This window comes from Cyprinodon variegatus, unplaced genomic scaffold (assembly GCF_000732505.1).
Source record: "Cyprinodon variegatus isolate N-32 unplaced genomic scaffold, C_variegatus-1.0 Scaffold106, whole genome shotgun sequence".
Taxonomy (NCBI): Eukaryota; Metazoa; Chordata; class Actinopteri; order Cyprinodontiformes; family Cyprinodontidae; genus Cyprinodon; species Cyprinodon variegatus.
Window position 1 is genome coordinate 614,605 of NW_015150559.1, and position 20,837 is coordinate 635,441.

Genomic DNA, 20,837 nt, shown 5'->3' on the forward strand with positions numbered 1-20,837 from the left:
CATAAACATACAGCATGTTACACTAATAGGAGACAAGATCATACGGGGGAATATCGGGGATATTTGCTCAATGCATACACGGTATTAGGTGTAAATCTTTGCTAAACCCAAGAAAAGTTTCTTACCTGTGAGGCAGCCGTATTGTCTTCCGTCTGGTCACAAACATCTGCTGGAGACCCTGTTTCTTCAAGCTTAAAACAGAAAAAAAACACACGCACAGAGGGGGGCAAACAAACAGATGCAGGGAACAAAGTGAGCTGAATCAATTGCCTAAGGCATGCCTCAAAAGCAATATTTCATAACCGTGAAAGCATCTCACTCTTCCGTACAGATTCTTCTATGACCCTGAACTGCTAGGCACCAGTGCCGCATACTGGAGGCACAGTATGGGATTGAATATTCTATATATTTTGATTTTCTGAGACCAAAAACTGTCCTCCCCTAAGCAGGCTTATATAAGAACAGCCGATTTTCAGTCTGTTCCTTCTGACAACAAGCCAAGACTTTTTTTTTGTCTTTGGTTTGACAGTTTTCACTCCAATAGCAATTCTTTTTTTTTTCTTGTCAAAATTAGGAATGGGTTGTCAAAAGTTTTAGAAAAATATCCGTTATTTTCATTCAAAGTCAACATGTACGGTTTAAAAGGGCATACTTCATATTGCTGGAAGTCACAAATAGGTATTCAGTTTTTCATTTTGACACTTAGCTGAGAGAAACTTTACTCCAACACCCCGTTGAACCTGATGCTCATTAAAGTTACACTGGAATTATGGAGCAAAGTCTTGCAGAAGTTAAAAGAACTTTGAAATTCAGAAAAATGTGCCAGAGATAAATTTAGATTAAGCTAAAGAGGGTTTCTGGCAAACTGCATGCCTGGAGCTTAATGTAGTATAAAAACAAAAACAAATGGGAAGACGTTATGCTGTGGGCTAGGAAAATATTTCCCTTCAATTGAATGGTTTGACTATCTTCTGCATGAAAATTTAAACCAACGAAAGAGAAATATTCAAAACAAAATGCAAATATCAATGTTTAAGATATTCAGACAAGATCCTGCGATCACTGAAAGCGCTGTATTTTTGGCATAATAAACACTCAGTTGATCTGGAAGGTGTTACTAACAAAAGGAAGCTCAAAGTCTACAATTTCAAATATCAACAGGTTTTTTAACAATTATGTAAATGAGGCACAGAGATGCAAAAGGCTATTTAGTTGGAATTTTCTGTTGCGATATCGTAAGCCATGCCTGCAGTCAATTAGGGCTGCAAGAGAGCGAGAGACTTAAAGGAAGTAAGAAGGCTGAAAAGATTAAAATATTGTTGCTTTACTTTATCCTTCTGTTAGTAGAACTTCTGTTTGTCATGCAACATGTTAGGTTTGGAAATATGACATCCATTGAAGTCACATTGACTTAAGGATAGAAACAAAAATGTACTACTAACCATGCTAATCTTTTCTATAAGATTTTAAAGACAGCTTGAATTTCAAATGCTTATTTTTTGCTTTCAATAATAGTGTTGCACCAATACGAATACCAGTATCGGGCAGGGCCTCGATCAAGCACTAAAACGGGGGTATCGATGAGTACCGACAAATAGGGCACCGATACAGTTTTGAGAGCCAAAAGTTTGTTTAACTATTGTCACCCATTCCAGGTATGTAATAGAAAGTTCTACTGGATTCATTTTGTATTAGTCTATTTCCTGCTTCACAAAGGTAGGCAGCAGCTTGACAAAGCCATGATGGCAATTATTTAACATTTAGTATGCAGTTCGTCATATATACACGCACATCAATTTCAAACAGATGGTATCTTTATCGTATCGGCCGATACTGCGAAGCCAGGTATCGGGGCCAAAAAATTGCATTGGCGCAACACTATTAAATAACAGACAAAAAACTCTTATCTTCAATCTTACAGTCTAACTCTATCCTTTCCAGGTCTGAAAATCTTGCTCCCATAGAGCTATATTTCTCAGAGTTGGGAGTGGAAAGGATAATTTCCTTGCAGACCTGATTTCAGTCCTATAACACAATTGTGGAATTAGCTGTGGGTGGCCAAAAGCTAACGCTTGCCATTAGTTTTTCATATACCACTGAAGCCCCTGTTTGTTACTTGAATAAATTGTTTCTATAAACTTTAATCATTCAATCAAATGGCACTAAACAAGAGTTAATAGCAGGACAAGGCATTTACAAAGAGGATTTGGCAGGCCATCCTTGGGTGCAACCCAAACACATTTCACCTACAAATGTGGGACCACCTATAGGGATATAACAGGCTTTCTGACAATATGATGACTGCCAAACAGCATAATTAGCACATTTTTGATTTTTGACAGAGATTAAGTCTGTTATCTTTTGGTATTTGGTTATTATGAGAGTTTTATTTATCATGTTTTATCTTGGTTTTAAAGAAATGTCTATCCATCCATCCATCCATCCATCCATCCATCCATCCATCCATCCATCCATCCATCCATCCATCCATCCATCCATCCATCCATCCAGCTTTTAAAGAGTTACAGAAAATGTAAACTGAGAACTTTTATCATGCTGAAAATATAATAATTTTATAAGGAAGGTTGCAAATGTGGGTCCAACCTGCAGTAACGTTTTCAGCATGAGCAGTTGATTCTTCAGCATGCTGCAGTCCTCTGCCATGTGTTGAAGAGCAGGTTCATCCAGCATTGGTCTGTAGACTGGCTGCTTGCCTTCAGACCGGACCGGGTGAGAGGGAAGCCTCAGATTCTTCTGACCGTCATAATTATTTAGGAAATGAAGCCTGAAAGAAAAAAAGAAGTAGGAGTTGGTGTAATTTTTCTACTGCTGTCATTTTACTGTTCACTTCGGCTATGGAAGCTTAACCAACCTGCTGTCATGGAAGAAGTGATCTGGACCACTCCAGCGGTGCTGCTTACGTCTCTGCCCCTGCCGGCTACCTCTGTCTGAGCGCTCCATGAGAGACATACTGTCAAAGTCTGTAGGGAAGGAATTTAGAGCAAAGGTAAGAAAGCAGCAATGAGCGTAAAGGTTTCTTAAACTTTATGCAGAGCAGAAAAAATTAGATGCAAAAATTATAGGCGAATCATTTTTGGAAAAAAAGTAAAAGTTGGCAGCACATATGTAGCCATTTCTTAAGCTATGACTTGAACAGAACTGACAGCTAAACATGGTTACAAGGACATCAAAATGACTACAGCTTTTTCTAAGAGACCCTGAAAAAAGAAAAAAAAAAACTGGAAGCAGATAAAGTCTGTAAACCTCATTCAAATGAATTCAGCAGCCATGTTTAACATACTTTACCCAGAGCGTCACTAAATAGCACAGGAGCAGACAACCGGTCTGATATGTAGCCGTTACATTCCTGGGAACTTAAGAGCCTCCAATGACTCTTTTCAGCTCAGATAAAGTCCTTTAGAAAGAAATACAAACCGAATAGAAATAGTCCATGAATTTAGATAAAGTCAGCAACAGACTGGAGAGAATCGACGCCCTGCCTAGTTAGATGATTTGTTAAAAGCTGGGGAAAAGCCAGCGCAGGTCCTGGGCTGTCTGACCCTGTCTTTGTTGACAGCCTTGTTTTTCTGGAAACTCCCTAGGAGCTGGAACTGGTGGAGGAGAGGAGAGCGAGAGGTCTGTGGTGGGTTCTGGTGAGAGCAAGGGAGGTGACTGGTTTGTGTCCAAGCAAGGAAGTTGCCAGCTGGGAGAGCAAAGCTGTGGCCTCCCTCCCTTCAAGGGGCCTGACAGCTGGATGAAAACATAAAGCAAACTTCTTTCTCCTATTCTCTCTATTTTTCCTCTTCCTGTTTTGTGTCAGTATTACTCTCTTTCCGTTGCCACATCTCAGGGGCTGCCCTGTGGGCTGGATTCAACTGAACTCCTCAATGTGTGTTACTGTTACTTCGCCTCTTGTGACACAAATTCTAGAAGTGACACACAGAGCTATAAATATGGCTGCTACCCGAATAGGAGTAGGAAGAGATGACGCTCCAAATGACATTCCTGCAGAGTGAACATTCCCTTCCCTCTAACCATCTCCTGTTCTCCCCAAGGAAATTACTGTTTACATGCACTATATATGTGCTTTCAAGTTGTTTAGATATATTCTAGATGGTTATTTAAGCTATTATAGTTTAATCCAAGTTATACAAATTTTTGGTCAGCATTACGTATCTAACTTTTCTAGTTTAGCTATGGTAAAGAAGTTGAAGGATACTTCTGTTGGAACCAAAAGGAAAAAAATAAGCCTTGTTGTTACATTACAAAGAAAGAACCCTGTAACTTCAAGTCCTACATAATATATTCTAACGATAAATATAAATAAAGTCAGTTTTATGGGATTAAATAGTATCTGATATATGTGCAAGGTTCACAAAGGGTTCAGAACCAGACACTGCAGATTATGCAATGAAATCAATAATTTGTGCATCAATTTTTAACAGTCAAACATCAAAACAGAGTACTCTTTTTTTATATAAAGTTGATAGTATTTCTTTCTTTTTTTTAATGGTTAAGTTCCTGCAGTTTAATTGTTCAACTGTTAAAAATGTTGACGAGGGAAGGGACTTCCTAGGGAACCAAAGATGGGCCTGAAGAAGAGTTTGGGAACCACTGCCATAAATTTCAACTTGATTTTCATATAAGCAGGAAAGCTTCTTACACAAGTTTGCTGTGTCTCTTACAATGCTTATGGCAAACTCTACACAGGCCTTATATATTATTTTAAGCAATGTTTTTTTTTTCCCTCACCTTTCCTGAACAATGATTATATTTGAAAGAGTTTGGGGTTCCATTATTGTCAAATATGTGTCTATGTTTATGTGTATATGTTCTTGTGTATGTGTTATGTGCTTATGTCTTAGTAAGGTATATATGTCAGGTAATAATACTAGGTTTATGTTAGCTGCTCATGTTAGGTGCATATTTGATCCGACAAGCTTAGCTTGCCAATCTATAGGTAGTGTCTCATATTTTCTCTGCAGTACATCTCAAGCTCCATCAGGTTGGATGTTAGATGTACGTCTGCCATTTTCAGAGATATGCCTGACACTCCAGTCTGGACTCAGGATTAACCACTCCAGGAGATTTATATATGGGCTCTGATTCACCCCTTTGAGATCTTAGCACATAAAATGTACACCTAGCAGAGAAATAGACATATTTTTGGCACTAATGGAACCCCATAACGGAGTGCACAGATTATAGTTGTCTTGCCAATAGATTTCACCATAGCAGCAGTGCACCTATAATATTCTGAAAGTCCTGCAGAGTAACTGATACAACTTTGGGGTTTGTCTTGGTAGGTTTGCCACTGTGCCTTACTCTGTATTTGTATAGTATGTATAGTATATGAACAGAGATTATGCAGCTTGAGATAATCTATTACCAAACCCTGCTTTAAACTTTATCCATCCAGATTATATAATTTCCCAACTGATGTTCTCTAAAAAACCTTGAGAGCTCTTTATGTCTGAAATTAGATTCCCCGTATATATTATTAATATTAATTACACTAATTATTAGTAAGGTTATTACTAAAGCCAGTTCGAATTGACCTTTTTTATGTAAGAGTATTACACTTAGGGGTCTGAAAGACAAATGAAAACCACACATTTTAACATCTTAACCAAAAAACAAACAAACATATTTTACATTTTGTGTTGGTCTATCATATAAAATAACACCAAAACAAGTTAAAATGAGTGTTTGTAATGTGAAATGATGTTCAAGTTGAAGGAAACTTAAATGGACATACAGATCACAAAAATAAAGGATCAGTTGTGATTCAGCACATTTTTAAAGCAGCTTTTAATGAAAGCTTGGCACTCCTACATAATAAAACAGGTTTTAAGACATGAAGCGCCAACATAAGACCAAGTTATTATTCCCAAAAGTTTTTCTAATAAGCAGCAAATGGTGTCCTGATGCCCCTTTACACATTTATACTGCATGTACACACAACAGTATATATACTCAGTAGATTGAATTTCATACATTTCATGGCCCCTAAAGGAAGCCCTGTTTGTTAAAAAAAAAACCTGCCAGAGTCATCTACAGTGAACTAGTGCATTAAACCCATTAGCAATGAATCGTCTGGCTTCAAGACTGACAAGAAATAAGTAATTTTCCTAGAATTCATTATATTTCATGACAGGAAAAGGTCAATCCATGACCCTTCTTTTTACTCAACCGACAATATAATGCAACAGAGCCTGAAAGGGGTGTAACGATGTCAGCATTGTTATTATGTAGTAATACTATGACCTGATTACCTTTAATGCCCACAAAGAAACCATTTATTTAGTCTTAATGAGACTGCTGTCTACATGTTTGTATCCAAAAATTGGAAATAATAATAAAAAAAAAAACGTATGAAACTTTGGGAGAGATGATATCTAAGCAGAAATTTGTGATGTAAGGTGTGGCTATCGAGATATTAAAGTAATCACGCCAACATCACACTGCTGTTATTAAGGGAAACATATGTTTGAGCTGATTCCATACAAATGCACTGTGGTTTTCTTGCAACAGTGAATGTCAATCATGCACATCCATGTGCATCTGTTCATAAAAACAAAAGCCCAACAGCTGGATAAAAACACTGCTCCAAGTTAGCTGATGAACATTCAGTCAAAGTCTGGAGTTGTTGCTTAATAGTTCTTTAAAAAAAAAAAAAGACAAATATTAAAAGAGTGACAGGACACATGACACAACAAGGCATCTATTAAACTACTTTAATGGATGTTGCTATGGCAAATATGCACCCAAGGCAAAGCAGGATTCAATTTATTCAAACCATTATATCCCTCAAAAGAATTCTACTGGAAATGGAAAGCAGAGGCCTTGGCAGCGCATTCATTTACATTTATGATAGGACAGTTTTGCTGGAGGTATCCGCTTATACAAAAATAATGGACAACCTCCAGCAACAGGAACTTAAGTATTCATCATGGCCTTATGCGGAGTAATCACAATAACACCAGCAAATGTATTCGTATGTGTGTGCTGACCGTGCAAGCCATCCTCTGGGAGGTCCGCATCCAGCATGAGATCATTATCGTCCAAATCTCCCGTTCCCAGAGGGTCCAGGTTGTTTAGGATGTCCTGCGAATTACAAAATTGTAGGTAACACCTCATTATAACACATCATACAGCACAGTGGAGACACTGTGAATACATTAGAGTCATATTCTGCAAAGGAAACTGAAGGAAAGGTAAAATGACAAATGGCAGAAAAGAAAAAAGAAAAAACAACAGGGTTTGGTTGCGTCGAATAACGGTTTGTCAGCATGTACTGGCTGCATTCTTAAGGGAATTTTGAAACATACTGTAAAAAGAAGCATCACACAGTTGTTGTTAATTTGTCATCTGTCCATCAATGATCCAAATCTCATGTCCAACCACATCCCAGAAGTTATCTGATGAATTAAGTTTTAAAAGTTAAAGAGGCCACTAGAATTCACGGTCAATATGGATATACTGCAGTAATAATGGGAGGACACCATAACAAACTGTCGTTGGCCAGGTCATGAACGTTATGGACACAGGCTCTTATATAGTCATGGAGCCAACTCTACTATTTTTCTGCCTGTTTGACTACCGGTCATGGCTGACGCAAGGAAAAAGTTTAAACCTTCTGAGGAGACTAAAAACAGAGAACGTGAAAGGGATCCTGCACAAAGAAAAACAAGAGTCGATCTTGAAAAGGATTGTTTTGTTTCTGTTTTTTCAACTTTATTATTAGACTGGTAAGATAACAGCAGGGAAAGGTAGCAGGCTACAAACAAAAGCTAACAGAGACCCAGTTGCTGTGGAGCTCTCCAGAAAGCAGCAGTGTTTCTCACAGCCTCTGAGTCGAACCCAGACGCCCAGCTCAATCCCCAATCAAAAGACAAGGGAGGCTGACTGGCTGACTGTTTGTTGACCTCTGCAACAGTGCTCCGGAAGTTGTGGTCACTGAGGCGCTAGATGTGAGAGTTAAAAGTTTAGCACCCCTAGTGGCCTAAAGTTACACAGTGCCCCTTTAAGTTGAGACCAATCAGAATGGGCAATATTTTTCAAATGAGTCATTTTGTAAATTTTTTTTTTTTGAGGTTGTGTGAAATTTAACCCAACTTTCCGGTTTGTATTTAACAAAAGTGCTATCCTTTAATGTTTGACATATTGTTCGTTCAGAAATGGTATTCTACATACATGGTTATAACAAAGGGGTTTGCTCTGTAACATCAAACTTTTGCCCAGTGTGCTTCAGCTAGTGCCATCGACAAGCATTTGCACAAACTCATCTTCCACTCAAGGTTGGACTTTCCCTGCAAACCAGGCTGTGCATGAAAATCACAGATGATCAGCCATCTCTGAAAAAACTCAAACTTCCACATCTGGCTCCAAAAATATTACGACATGTTCTAATTGCTCTGTTTCTAATTCTGAAACTCAGTTTAAACATGAGCAGGTTACATATATGCAATTAGTTTCTGACTCGCAACTGTCTGACCCATGCTTTGGGTGAACAGGAAACTAAAATAGTGCACCTGATAAGTGGTTGGTAGGTAGGTTAGTGAATTTCACTTTTGAAGGTCTGTAGATCACTATTTCTGTCTTCAAACAAGGATAGCCGTAAATAACTTCACAACTTAAACAATTAGTTATCTGAAAACAACACTAGTCTTTCCTGAATTATTTTGCTAATTAGAAAGGAAACTACATTTGGTTTCAAAATTCTGCGTTTCTTCAAATAGTATTCCATTTTTCAAACATCACAATATGAATAAGAAAACAGGCTTTTCAAAATGCTATCACCCAATTATGAAGGATAGTGCACTTCACTTGGAAAAGCTAACAAAAACACTCATATCAGCATCAAATTATTCAGAAATCTGACTTGCACAGTAACAAATATTTCAGAGCATCTCAAAAAGTAGAGAGAAAAAAATCAATAGTTCAAAGCTTTATTTTTTTCCAGGCATTTTTTTCTGCTCTAAAAAACTAATAGTCAGGGCTTTGACAAGAATACACAAGTGCAAAATGTGTCATTATTGAATAATCTCAGGCATGTCACAATGGCTGACTGCTGCTGAGTCCTAAGACATAATCATGAAAGATCAATTAAGGTAACAGACTAAAAAAAGAAAATGCTTTGCAGTCTCCCAAATAGTGTCAGAGGAGACGTGGGTGGAATCTTTGTTTCTAAACAGTCAGTGTAGAAACCAACCTGTCTCATCGTTTTTACTCCCTTCAGAGGTTTTTCCTGTGATTTATGTCTTTCCCTTTACTTTAACCCTGTTGCTACTGTTGCCATTTAAATATATAGAGCTTTCATCTCATAAAGACAGATTTTTGAATAAAGAAAAAAAATAAAATCACAAAAAGGTCACTTGAGAATGCATTTCAAGCATGCAATTCAATTTTCTCACAATAAAACTGCAGAGAAACGGAGATTACGTGCATCTTTCATATATATTTTAGACATTTTTGTTATATTTTGATGATTTTGTTGTCTGACTATAAATACAGCTTGGTATTGGTTTTTAAATGTAGGGTAATACAAATACGGAAGCAAAGGGCTTTTGACATTGTCTTTGCGGGTATTTTTAAGTCCTGGTTAGGAATAAATTACGACACCCCCCATGTATTCCTCTATCAAATTAATAAATATGAAACAGTGTCAAATAATATGTAATAATCACAACAACATAATTCCTCAACAATTCGAAGGAGCTTTAGTGCCTTTAAACATAAAGTTGAGTTTGGTACTCAATACAACCTAATTATATATTATGAGTCTGGTAAAAAATTCTGTTAATCTGTTAAAATTAAATTGAAATCAGTCAATTAACTAGAAAATATATGGTGTCAAAAGACACCATATATTGTCAATTATTTTTTTTCAATGAATCAATTAATAATCGGATAGAAGGTTCCCAAAAGAAGACTTTTTGTGAAATTAAACCAGGTGAAACTTAAACTTTTCCACTTGAGGAGCTCTGAATAGAACATAATGACAGACAAAAAAGTTTTTATCTTAAATGCAAAATGTCTACTTTTGTTTTTTCACATTCCTGGTATAATTACTGCTCCAAGTGGGTTGCTCAATCAGTTAAAGGCACATTTCACAGCCCCTATACACCATTTAACGATAAATCTATTACTAAATTAGTTGACGATTCTTTCAATAATCAATTAATCACGATTAATCCGATTAATTGTTTCAGCTGTAGTCTAGTTGATGCCTTGATCGTGATCTTACTGATATACCGGGTGAAAAGGTGTAAAGAGACTAAATAAGAAAAAAAAGAGTAATCACTTTAATTATCTCAATTTAAGAGGATAACACTACCTAATGTTATTACCCTATGTAGTAGATAAATAAATGATTAAACATAAAAATGAAATAAGACATATAACATATAAACATTGGTAAAAAAGAAAAGAACTGAATAATAAAAACTGTGTTCACATTTATTCCCATGACTCTACATAAATAAACATAAGGCAGCATGAGATTCTCATAGTGTGGTAACTTAGTTTAAACTTGGTAATAACTTTATGGTATGACTGGATTTAGACAAAACTTTTTAAACAGAAATGTATATGATGATTTATTTACTCTAAAAAGAGAACTGTTCCAATGCTGATAAAATACAAATCAAATTCTGCAGTTATAAAACTTTGACATTCAGCTTTAAATACAGAAAATTAGAGGAACAGGTCTTTATTTATGACAACCTGTAATTAACAAATTAACAAATGTGCTGTTTTTCTTTTTTGAAATTTTATATCAAGCCTCTTTGATATACATCTTGCTGAGTGGATGTGTGCAATAACAAAGAGAATAGGGAGAAAAGCTGTCTTGCTTTACTCTAAAATTGAATCAGTTCTAACAAAAAGATGAATATCAACCATAAGAAAATATTTTTTGTTTATTTACCTATATAAATATTTTCTGAATGTGTTGCTGTTGAATTCTTGAGATGCCAGATAATGGTGACCTTTTCATTTAAATCTGCTTTAGTAACTAATAAAGCATAAACACTAAAGATTTTAAATATTGAATAATGAACATAAAGGTTTCTGGTCAGGTTAATCGTATGTAGGCTTTAAAAAAATGCACTTGCTTATTTAAATCAATTTTAGTTTTCAGAGCATGGTAGAAGATATCCATGGAAACGAAGGTGGCCGTAATGTCATGTAATTTGGCAACACTGATATGCTGTAGGCTCCTGTTATATGTGATAAAAATGGCACACCATATTTTAACTTTGTAATCCTTATAAAAATGAAATAACTGACAAATTGTTCGAAGTTACAAGAAACAAGACCCATTGAAGGAACCAGCTCTGCAACACTAAAAACTCAGTCAAACTGGAAGCTACCTCTGTATGCTACTAATCCTGCTGTTTAGCTCAGGCTTCTGACATTGTGTGAGCACTGCAGAATGCAGCATAATGCATATCCGTTTCAAATATGTCAAATTTCAGTGCATGAGGCACAAAGACGGGTTCCATTTGTGCAGAGAGCTCAGCAGATAAATTCAATGCATAACCAGGTCTTATGTGAAGATTATTCTAAAAATCATCTTACCGCATGTTGTAACAGACACACAGAGGTGCAGCAGTAAAAAAGGGTATGTTTTGTATAAAAGTTAAAGCCTTGGTTTTAACAGGAATTAAAAGGTGAGGTCAAACTAATTTGACACCAACATCACAACTGAAATGCGGTTCTTGATGAAAGTTTTAGACAAGTTTGGAGAATTTCATTTCAAAGGTCTTCAGGGTTGACACTGAACACACAAAAATCCAAGCACAAAAGCATCCACTGGAGAAATGTATCTGGTAAGATATCCAGGAGAAGATTTTTATCCCAAAAGGGTATGTTAGATTTGAGGAATCCATTAATGTAAACAAAAATACCCCAGTTTTCAACCTAACTAAAGAGCAAAGTTAAACTTAGGTTGTGTGTCTACAATCAATATACCATACTACAAACAACACAAACAACTCCTGTTTGCTATGGTTTGGGATGAATGATTTATTTTTTTTTCTGTATAACAACCACTGAAGAAATTTCAGTCAGGTCATAAACAGCATATATATACAAAAGATAAGCACTTTTCACAGTGACATTGTTTTGTTGATTGGTGTTTATCTAAATTAAGATCTTAAAAATAGTATATTTAAATCGTTTGACATAGAAACAGACACTGCAGTTGCTGCGATTTTGCATGGAGACAGTGTTAAAAATAAAATATTGATCATGGATCATTTGTGAGGTTTTAGCAGTCTTTTCTTCTCTTCATACTTAGAATTGCTGGTGGTCTTGGTGCAGAGCGAGTACTCTGCTTTAGACCTCTTTTCATGTCTCTCTAATCCACTTATCAAGCCAATTATGCAGAACAAAACAACCATTTTATGCATATAAAGACACTGTCGAGCAACAATGATGTAGCCCACTTAAAGTTATCCAAAGTCCAATTCTATGCATAGATAAGCAGAAATGTTTTCTTATCTGCTATGACCTACTGTGCATTGTGAATTTTCAAATTCCCTATATAAGAATTAATATTATTTATCATAAACGATTATCCATGAAACTTATGTTGAGTTTTTTTAATTTTTTTCTTAGCTGGTTGTCAGACTCAGGGAGCACTAATGCTAAACAGGATTTCCTTTACCATCACGCCTATTTTAAGGTTCTGGTAAAATTCTCTGTTAGTGGCTGTGAGCCACCTGCACCCCACAGAGAAATAAACTTTATCTTCAGCCTATTTTTCCCCGCTAGATAGACAGCCCCATTCCCCTCACATACAGTATATTCTGCTTTTTCTACCTCTTAGGAAGTGATTATGCCCACCATCAATTTAAATGAGGAGGAGAATAAAAGAAGAGAATCAAAAAATTTTTCGACAAATGCGAAAGTTAAATATATTTTGAAATTGTTCAGACCCCCCACAAAACGGAAGCCCTATACAACACTGCAAGAATTCAAGCATTAATTCAACAAGATGTTTATCATTTCTAAGACCTAAGGATAGCTCAACCATTGTTTCATCAGGTTCAAAGGTAGTAATTATTAAAATCACAGGAAAATGTGAAGCAATTGCCCATTTTATTAGGTTACATCATTATATATTATGCAACTCTGCAATTATTGATCATTTTTATTCGTTGATTACAGAACTGCCTGTCACTACACCTACAGCTGGCATGCTGGTATCAAGGGGACACTGCATTAATTTGTTGTATTTTCATTACAAGAAAGAACAGTCTGTGAGCTCTCTGTGGGATCAAGCTTCTATTGAAATATAATTTTGAACAGAAAAAAGTTTAGATAGAGGTACAGCAACATGTTGCTGCTTGAATCTCTTAAGTGTAACTGGATTCATTTCACTTCATAATGCAACGTCTTGGCTTTGTCATTAAACATAATGTAGAATGCTTGGGTCTTTGTCTGTCTTTTGCTAGACATGTTTTTGACACCATTTTCAGATCAAATGTTTTTTCTTTTTATAATTAATTTTTGTTTTATTTTCTTTTTACTTCTCTAACACTGCAGCCATGTCATTTACAGCTCTTGTATTTTATTTTACTTCTTGGCCCTACTGGTCTTTTAACTCTGCTGCTCAGCCCTCGGTCAGCAGAACCTCGCTCTCTAAACTGGTGAAGTCTTTTCTACGTCTTCAATGCTATTTCTGTGATGGAACACTGTCTCACAAGCGCTGGATATGGTAAACTTATATGGAATTATCGGGCCCATAATTATGCAGATATGCAAATTTCATGAATTTAAACACACTTAAATTATCATTTAGCATTCATTTGCTGAAGTTAATCACATCTGTTGAATCTGATGTGGCATACCCTAAATTAGGATAAAGAGAGAAATTTATGACCAGAATACCAACATTTTGTTGCATGAGGACCATTATTCAAAAACCTTTACATTCTAAAACTGGAAAATTATCTCCGATAATACATTATATCTATACTGCACATATAGCCATGAGAGCAGAAATAATGAAAAGCAGTTAAATTAAAACAAAGTACTCAGAGAAGGAGAAACAATCTATATTATAGACAAGTAAATCAATTAGTTCATGAAAAATAATTTCCACCAGAAATATACTTGTTTTTCATAGATCTAATGGTAACTTTTACTTACCTACTTAAGTCAAAGTCTGCAGCATTCACTGATCACTAGCACTGAACAAGAGTTGGACTAAACTGTGAAAGGATTTAATCAAGAAGGCTCGGCAGATAGAAAAAGAAGCTCAGTATCACATAAATGCTTATATGTTCCTCTGTATATCATGCTGGGATAAGAATTTTCAAAAACAATAAAATTTCGTTTGGTTTAATGTTTTTGTTCGTGCGGTGCAGAGGCAAACATTCAGGGACAGACACAGGCGATGTAGAGGAAGCATACTGAGCCAAACTGTTAAATGAATGATGGCAGCTGCAGCAGGGAATTTATTAGACTTAGAAAACCATTGAGCATGCTGTATGTTTTTCCACAATTTATCCATCTTTCACCTTTTCTTTCATTTTCTTGACAGAATAAAAACATGCTGTTTGGCTACAGAGAAAACAGTGTATAAGCATACTGAACTGTCACATATGTACTTTTTCTGATAGTAATAAAATGTTCACCACAAATAGACTGACCTTTAGATATATAAAAAAAAAAAAATGAAGTGTCCCTGAGCAGGAAGCAGGAGGGAGGACACATCACATCATTCAAGTGTCTGAAATTTTTATGTTGCCTTTTATCAATCAAAAAATGTTTTTGCTTAATTGTTTGGGGCTGTTTTTACAAACATTTTTGCAAGAATGAGTCACTCTCAAAAGCTCAATGAATTCCAGTATGGAACAGTGATAGATGCCACCTGTGCAACAAATCCATTGGTGAAACTCTAAGCAGTATCACAAGAAAATGGAAGTGTTAAGGAACAACAGCAACTCAGCCAGGAAGAGGTAGGCAATGTGCACTGACCTATGCTACAGCGCATAATGCCGAGGTTGGCAACTCTCTGCAGAGTCAATCACTACAGACCTCCAAACTTCATGTGGCCTTCAGATTAGCTCAAGAACAGTGAGCAGAGAGCTTAATGAAATGGGTTTCCATGGTCGAGCAGCTGCATCCAAGCCATACATCACCAAGTGCAATGCATAGTGTCCGATACATTGTTTTAAAGCAGCCGCCACTAGACTCCAGAGCAGTGGAGAGACAAATTGCGCTTCTGTTTCTGGTCTGTGTTTGTCAGCTGCTAGAAGAATGATACTACCGTAGTATGACTGAATTAGTCAAAGAGTAAAGCTTGTTGGAGGAGGGATTATGGTGTGGGGTTGTTTTTAAGGAGCTGGACTCCTTAGTCCCAGTGAAAGAACTCTGATTGCTTCAGCATACCAAGACCCTTTCGACAATTCCATCTTCCCAACTTTTTGGGAACAGTTTGAAGCTGGCCTCCTCCTCTTCCAGCCTGACTTTACACCGGAGCACAAATCAATGTCCATAAAGGCATTAATGGCAGAGTCTGGTGTGGATGAACCTGACTGGCCTGCAGAGAGTACTGACCTCAACCCGATAAAACACCTTTGCAATGACTTCAAGCGGAGACTGAGAGGCTATCCTTCTATTTCAACTTTAGTATGTGACCTCATAAATGCACTTCTGGAAGAACTGTCAGAAATTCCCACAAACACACTCCTAAACATCTCCAAAAAGAGTTGAAGCTGTTCCAGGAAGCTTAGGGTGGATTGACAAATGTTGAACCCCTAAGGATTAAGAATAGAATGTCAATCAAGCTCATATACGAGTCAAGGCAGGTGAGCAAATAGTTTTGGCAATATAATGTATGCACAACATATGGTGCAAAGCTATTCTTCTGCAGGTTTATTTTGATATACGAATGATAGGAAAATTTGAAAAAAAAAAAGAATGGTAAATTGTACCTCCACATTGAAATTAAATTACACCCATTTTTCATCTAGCAATCATTTTCTAGTTAATCTAAGAGCAATTTTGATGTACGTTCAATATGTTCTATGCCCTGACAAACCTTCCTAAAATCAGCAATACTAATGAAAGAGGAAAAGTATCCTTGAAATAGCAATAGAATAGCACCATGAAATGTAATGAGACTGCTACATTTTGAATAAGACAGAAAAAATACAGCATAATGATGTGCCAAAATGGAAATAATTGCAGTAATAGCTACACTATCTGCAAATGCTTGTATAGGACTGCATTTTTTTTCCTCTTCAGTCCCTATTTGCCTCTTTGTTTGAATCAAAACGGTGTATTAAATAACATTTACAGCTGTGAAAAAAAATGAAGGAACATCACTTGTAGCTTTACTTTTTTTTTTTTTTTTTTTTTTTTTTTTTTTTTTTTTTTTTTTACACATATTCATATTTTAACCTTGCCTCTGAGCACATTTCTTTAATTGCTATTCTTTTCTAAAAAAAAACAAACAAAAAAGCAATAAATGAAGCTAGCCTACTATTACCTTCTCTAACATAAAGAGCATTTGTGGATCATTGCTTCTATGTTTGCTTCGGTCTCTGTCTCCCCATACTCCCAGCCAAATTGTGCATAAGGCTACTCACACTGAGCCTGCTTCTGCAGGGTGCTTGTTCCTGTTAAACGGGAGTTATCCTTCTCCACCATCTCTATATGCATGCTCGGTATGAATGATTGCTGCAAAATCAATGACATCATGCAAACGACCTTGCTGTCAGGACACGCTCAACCAGGAGGAATGAATTCTGCAAAGTCAATGAAATCAGCTGGGTTTCCTTAAAAAAAACTTTTACTAATAGTTCTTGATAATTTGATCTTTCTTTGTAAAATGCCTTGGGATAACAGCACTTTAACATTCCCTCCAGAATTTCCAGCCAAGGGTCTCTTTTGCATAGAGTTTGCATGTTCTCCCTGTGCATGCGCGGGTTCAATGTGCTTCCTACACTGGCTTCCTCCCACAGTCCAGAAACATTACTGGTAGGTTAGTTTGTATCTCTAAATTGTCCTTAGGTGTGAATGTGTGTGTGTGTGGTTGTATGTCTGCCCTGCAACAGACTGGCGGACCTGTCCAGGGTATATCCCGCCTTTCGCCCATAGACTGCTGGGGATTGAGACCACTGTGACCCTTCACATAAGTGGAAGTAGATGGATGTATGAAGTAGAATCAGGTCTTACACGTAATACATCAGAACATTAAGAAAGTCATTTCAGTTTTGTTATTCAAAGAGGTAAAATCGCAGATATATTTCCCCATACGGAGCTATCATAGAAGTGTTTATGTGATTTTGCATTTTTTCTGAGGTTTATAGTTGGCATATTCTCTCAGTCAAAGTGATTAAAGCTGGTATTTGTAAGGAGAACTTAGAGAAGACAATCAACCTAACAGTCATGTTTTTGGACTGTTGGAGGAAGACGGGATACCTGAAAAAAACCCACACATGCACAGGGAGAACATATAAAAACTCCTGGGCTGGGAATCAAACCCTTAACATTCTTGCTGCAAGGCAGCAGTGCTCGCCACTGCATCACTGAGCAGCCCAGCTTTAAAGTCAGCTTTAAAAAAAAAAAACGGCACCTCCCTGATCAAGCTAGTCAGCAGAGGAGAGCATAAGATGCTGGAAAATCCCCTGGAAAATAAAAATATTTTGAGCTGGTGCAGCAGAGCACTACCAGACGATAACATGGTTCCCTAAATGATCAATGCCTGTAGAAACTTCATACTGAACCAAAGTAATAGGTGTTTGCCAAACAACTCTTGGATTAGTAATCCCTAATTGCTTATGCATCATTTTGTAGCATATATTTTCCTTCCAACAAACTTTCTGTTTATGTGTAGTTTAAACACTGAATATGTTTTGTAGCTTGATCTTCTCTTGGACAGTTGACACACATGATGGTAGCAAGCAGTCCTCCCCAAGTAGAATCATCATGGTGAGAAGTGATCATGACATTGGTCATATAACGTTTCTGTGTTGAAAAATTCTTATTTTTCTTTTAATCTTAGATGATATGGTCATATTCTTAGAAACTGAGTAAAAGTTTTTTATTATGTTTTATCTAAAGGCGATTTAGAGGATCCCCACATTTGGAATTAGTCTATTTGACAAATGATTTTCAAATTCTGAAGTGAATTTCTAAGATCAATGGACATTTTTTTAATGCTTATTAATGTGTGTGAGTGAATGCAGTCACTGAACTACTGCTGGAACTGATTTGATTGAGCATGACACTGTAACAAGATGACAGTTATTAACCTCCCCTGTTAGTTCTTCTACATCCCTCTGGTTGGCGTGTGTGCATTCATCATCTATACTAATCATGTCATTTTTCCAAAAACAACGTTTTTAGTAAGATTAAGCTTAAGCAAGCACGCTCTGTAGTCATATACTGGAAACTGAAAACCTTATGGTCAGTCAGAGGATGTATTACATTTCTATGCAATAAAAGCTGATTGTAGAATAGAATATAGCAGATACCCTTTATCCTCCCAATGGAAATTCAGGTGTACCAGCAACAAAGTGATAGGCCTTTTGATGCTGTATTTGGAGTCTGCTGGTAGCAGTGTGGAGGACATTGCAGGCTGCTGCAGCATTGGCAGAGGTGACACTGTTAACACACTGATAACATATGTAAACTCTCATGGAGGATAATATGCAATATGGCCTCATACTAACAGCCAGCAGCTCAGTATCTGTGCTGCAGAGTGTTTCTTTGACAGTTAAATATGTAGAGTTACACTACCATTATCGTGATAGCAGTAATATCATTTACACAGCCAGACCTCTTTCTCTATTCTTGCTCTCCTTGGTTCCGTCGCCTCGGAGAAAATGAAAATTGTCTGTATTTGTATAAATGTCTGGAGTTTGTGTTGTTAGGACATCTGGGTAAGAATAATAATGCCGCTACTGCTGTCGCCTCTCTGATACAAGGTGAGGACCCACAGTTTGTCCACTTTGTTGGATAGGGATTTCACTTTCCACAACCATGAAAGTGTGAATGGGAGGGCAATTCTATACCTTACCAACTGGCAATACCCAAAGCTGGTGGATGTCCTGGGTCATCTCCTAGCTTGTGGGGAATATCTGGTTGCTCTGTGGGAGGTGGAAAAGCAGAGCTACCTAGAGCTAAAAGCTTTTCTCTGATGTAAAGAATGCAGCATTGACGTTACTGCAGACACTGAACACAAGTCCTTTAAAAAAATTGATTAAAAAGTGATTCAAAAAATGATCAGCTCCATTGTGTGTGCTATTATGATGAAAAAACAGGAAAAGAAACCCAAAGCAAATTAAAAACTAGACTAAAGGATAAATTCATGGTTGAGTGGGAGCTGCTGAAACAGGTTGCCTGCTTGTGCAGAGCCTGAAGCATTTTTTTTTTTTTTTTTTTTATCTAAACTACTTGAATTGGTCAGCGAAAGTAGTTTCATGCTTATCTTGGCAATGTGCTGCTCTTTTATCTTCTGCTTCTTTACATTAACACAAGAAATAGCCACTTAAACGACCATCACAAAAACTGGGCATGATTAAAGCCAAACTTTCTCATAACTAGCTGCACTCGTCATTTAACAAAGCAAACGGAAGCAGTCAAGCCTTAAGCCTCATCATTGTAACAGTGAAGCTGGCACAATGGCAGCTTGTTTGCTGAATGACTAGGAATTCTTTAGAAAAAAACAAAGGTTAGGAAACTTTCTTCTCATGAACAATAATGAATAAACTTGTCTCAACCTTGGTATACAAAAGCCAAACTTTAGGTGAATAAAAAAAGTGTTTGTATAAGATGAAAGGAGGCCAGAATGTTTTCTAATTGCTGTATGTCTTTTGTTTAGTTTTTCCTGTACTTGATCTTTTACCTAGAGTTTAGCAGAAAAGGGATAAAAGAGGCAGAAACAGAAAATCCTCAGCCAAGAAACAGATATTTAAAGGCTGCTATGAAAATGATTACTAAAAAAAACTTTGTGAATAATAACACTAGCGTAAAAATGTATTACAATGTGATAACAGGTAAAAACATAACATTTAAAACAACAAATAAGTGAGAAGATATTAAATATTCACTTATCAATCAGCATTTTATTTGATCAGCTATGTAAGGTCATATTTTTCTACAAGAAAACAAATTGTTTTCTTTTAATTTACCATATCCAAGGCACCCACTATTTTCTGTCTTTTTCAAATAACCTGAAAATGGTTATTGGTTGGTGAAACTTATAAAGGTTTGGCATCTTAATAAAATATCTTGCAGCTTCTGTCCATCTGATGCATACCTTGTTTTATGTGTGATTTGTAGCAATATAAATAAAGCAATCCTATTACATTTGAAGCATCTTAAAGCTTAGCTTTATATTCTGTCTGGACCTGCAGATGTTGCTGATAGATTGAGCTAATGGTTGGAAACCACTTAGCAAATGTGAGATGTAGCTTTCCGTTTCAGCTGCCATTTTGCAATGCTGGAATATTGCTCTTCTGCATGCTACGTCATAGGAATCTCATTATAAGCTCCGGGAGCCCACTCCTTAATTTTGCACAGAGCTTTATGAATGCAGATACAACCACAAATCAACACAAAAAAGGATGGCAGACACAAAGCAAATAGTAGAAAATCTTTTGAGCACAACCACATTGTTTATGGTTTATGGATGCACAGTGCCTCCAAGTGGTCTGAACAAGCCACTGCAGACTGTATGGAGGGTGACGTGTGTCAAACCCATTGTCCCTCTCATAAGAAACAAAGTTAGGAACAATTTAGAAATATGGAAGAGTCATTCAGCCAAGCCTTTAACCTGTTCCTATACTTTCCAGCATCATATTCAGACCAAG

The 20,837-nt window shown here is 36.6% G+C and overlaps 1 protein-coding gene across 3 annotated transcripts in view; it reads right to left on the bottom strand.

Annotated features, from left to right (window-relative positions):
• Positions 1 to 20,837, bottom strand: part of ccser2 (coiled-coil serine rich protein 2) — a 69,403-nt gene that overhangs the window by 26,657 nt on the left and 21,909 nt on the right. For all 3 annotated transcript variants that reach the window (XM_015374632.1, XM_015374634.1, XM_015374633.1), the window contains exons 5-8: positions 7,014 to 7,107; positions 2,873 to 2,981; positions 2,605 to 2,785; positions 126 to 191 (exon numbers count right to left, since the gene is read on the bottom strand). In XM_015374632.1, the coding sequence (XP_015230118.1) occupies positions 126 to 191; positions 2,605 to 2,785; positions 2,873 to 2,981; positions 7,014 to 7,107 (450 nt within the window). The remainder of the gene's footprint in view (positions 1 to 125; positions 192 to 2,604; positions 2,786 to 2,872; positions 2,982 to 7,013; positions 7,108 to 20,837) is intronic.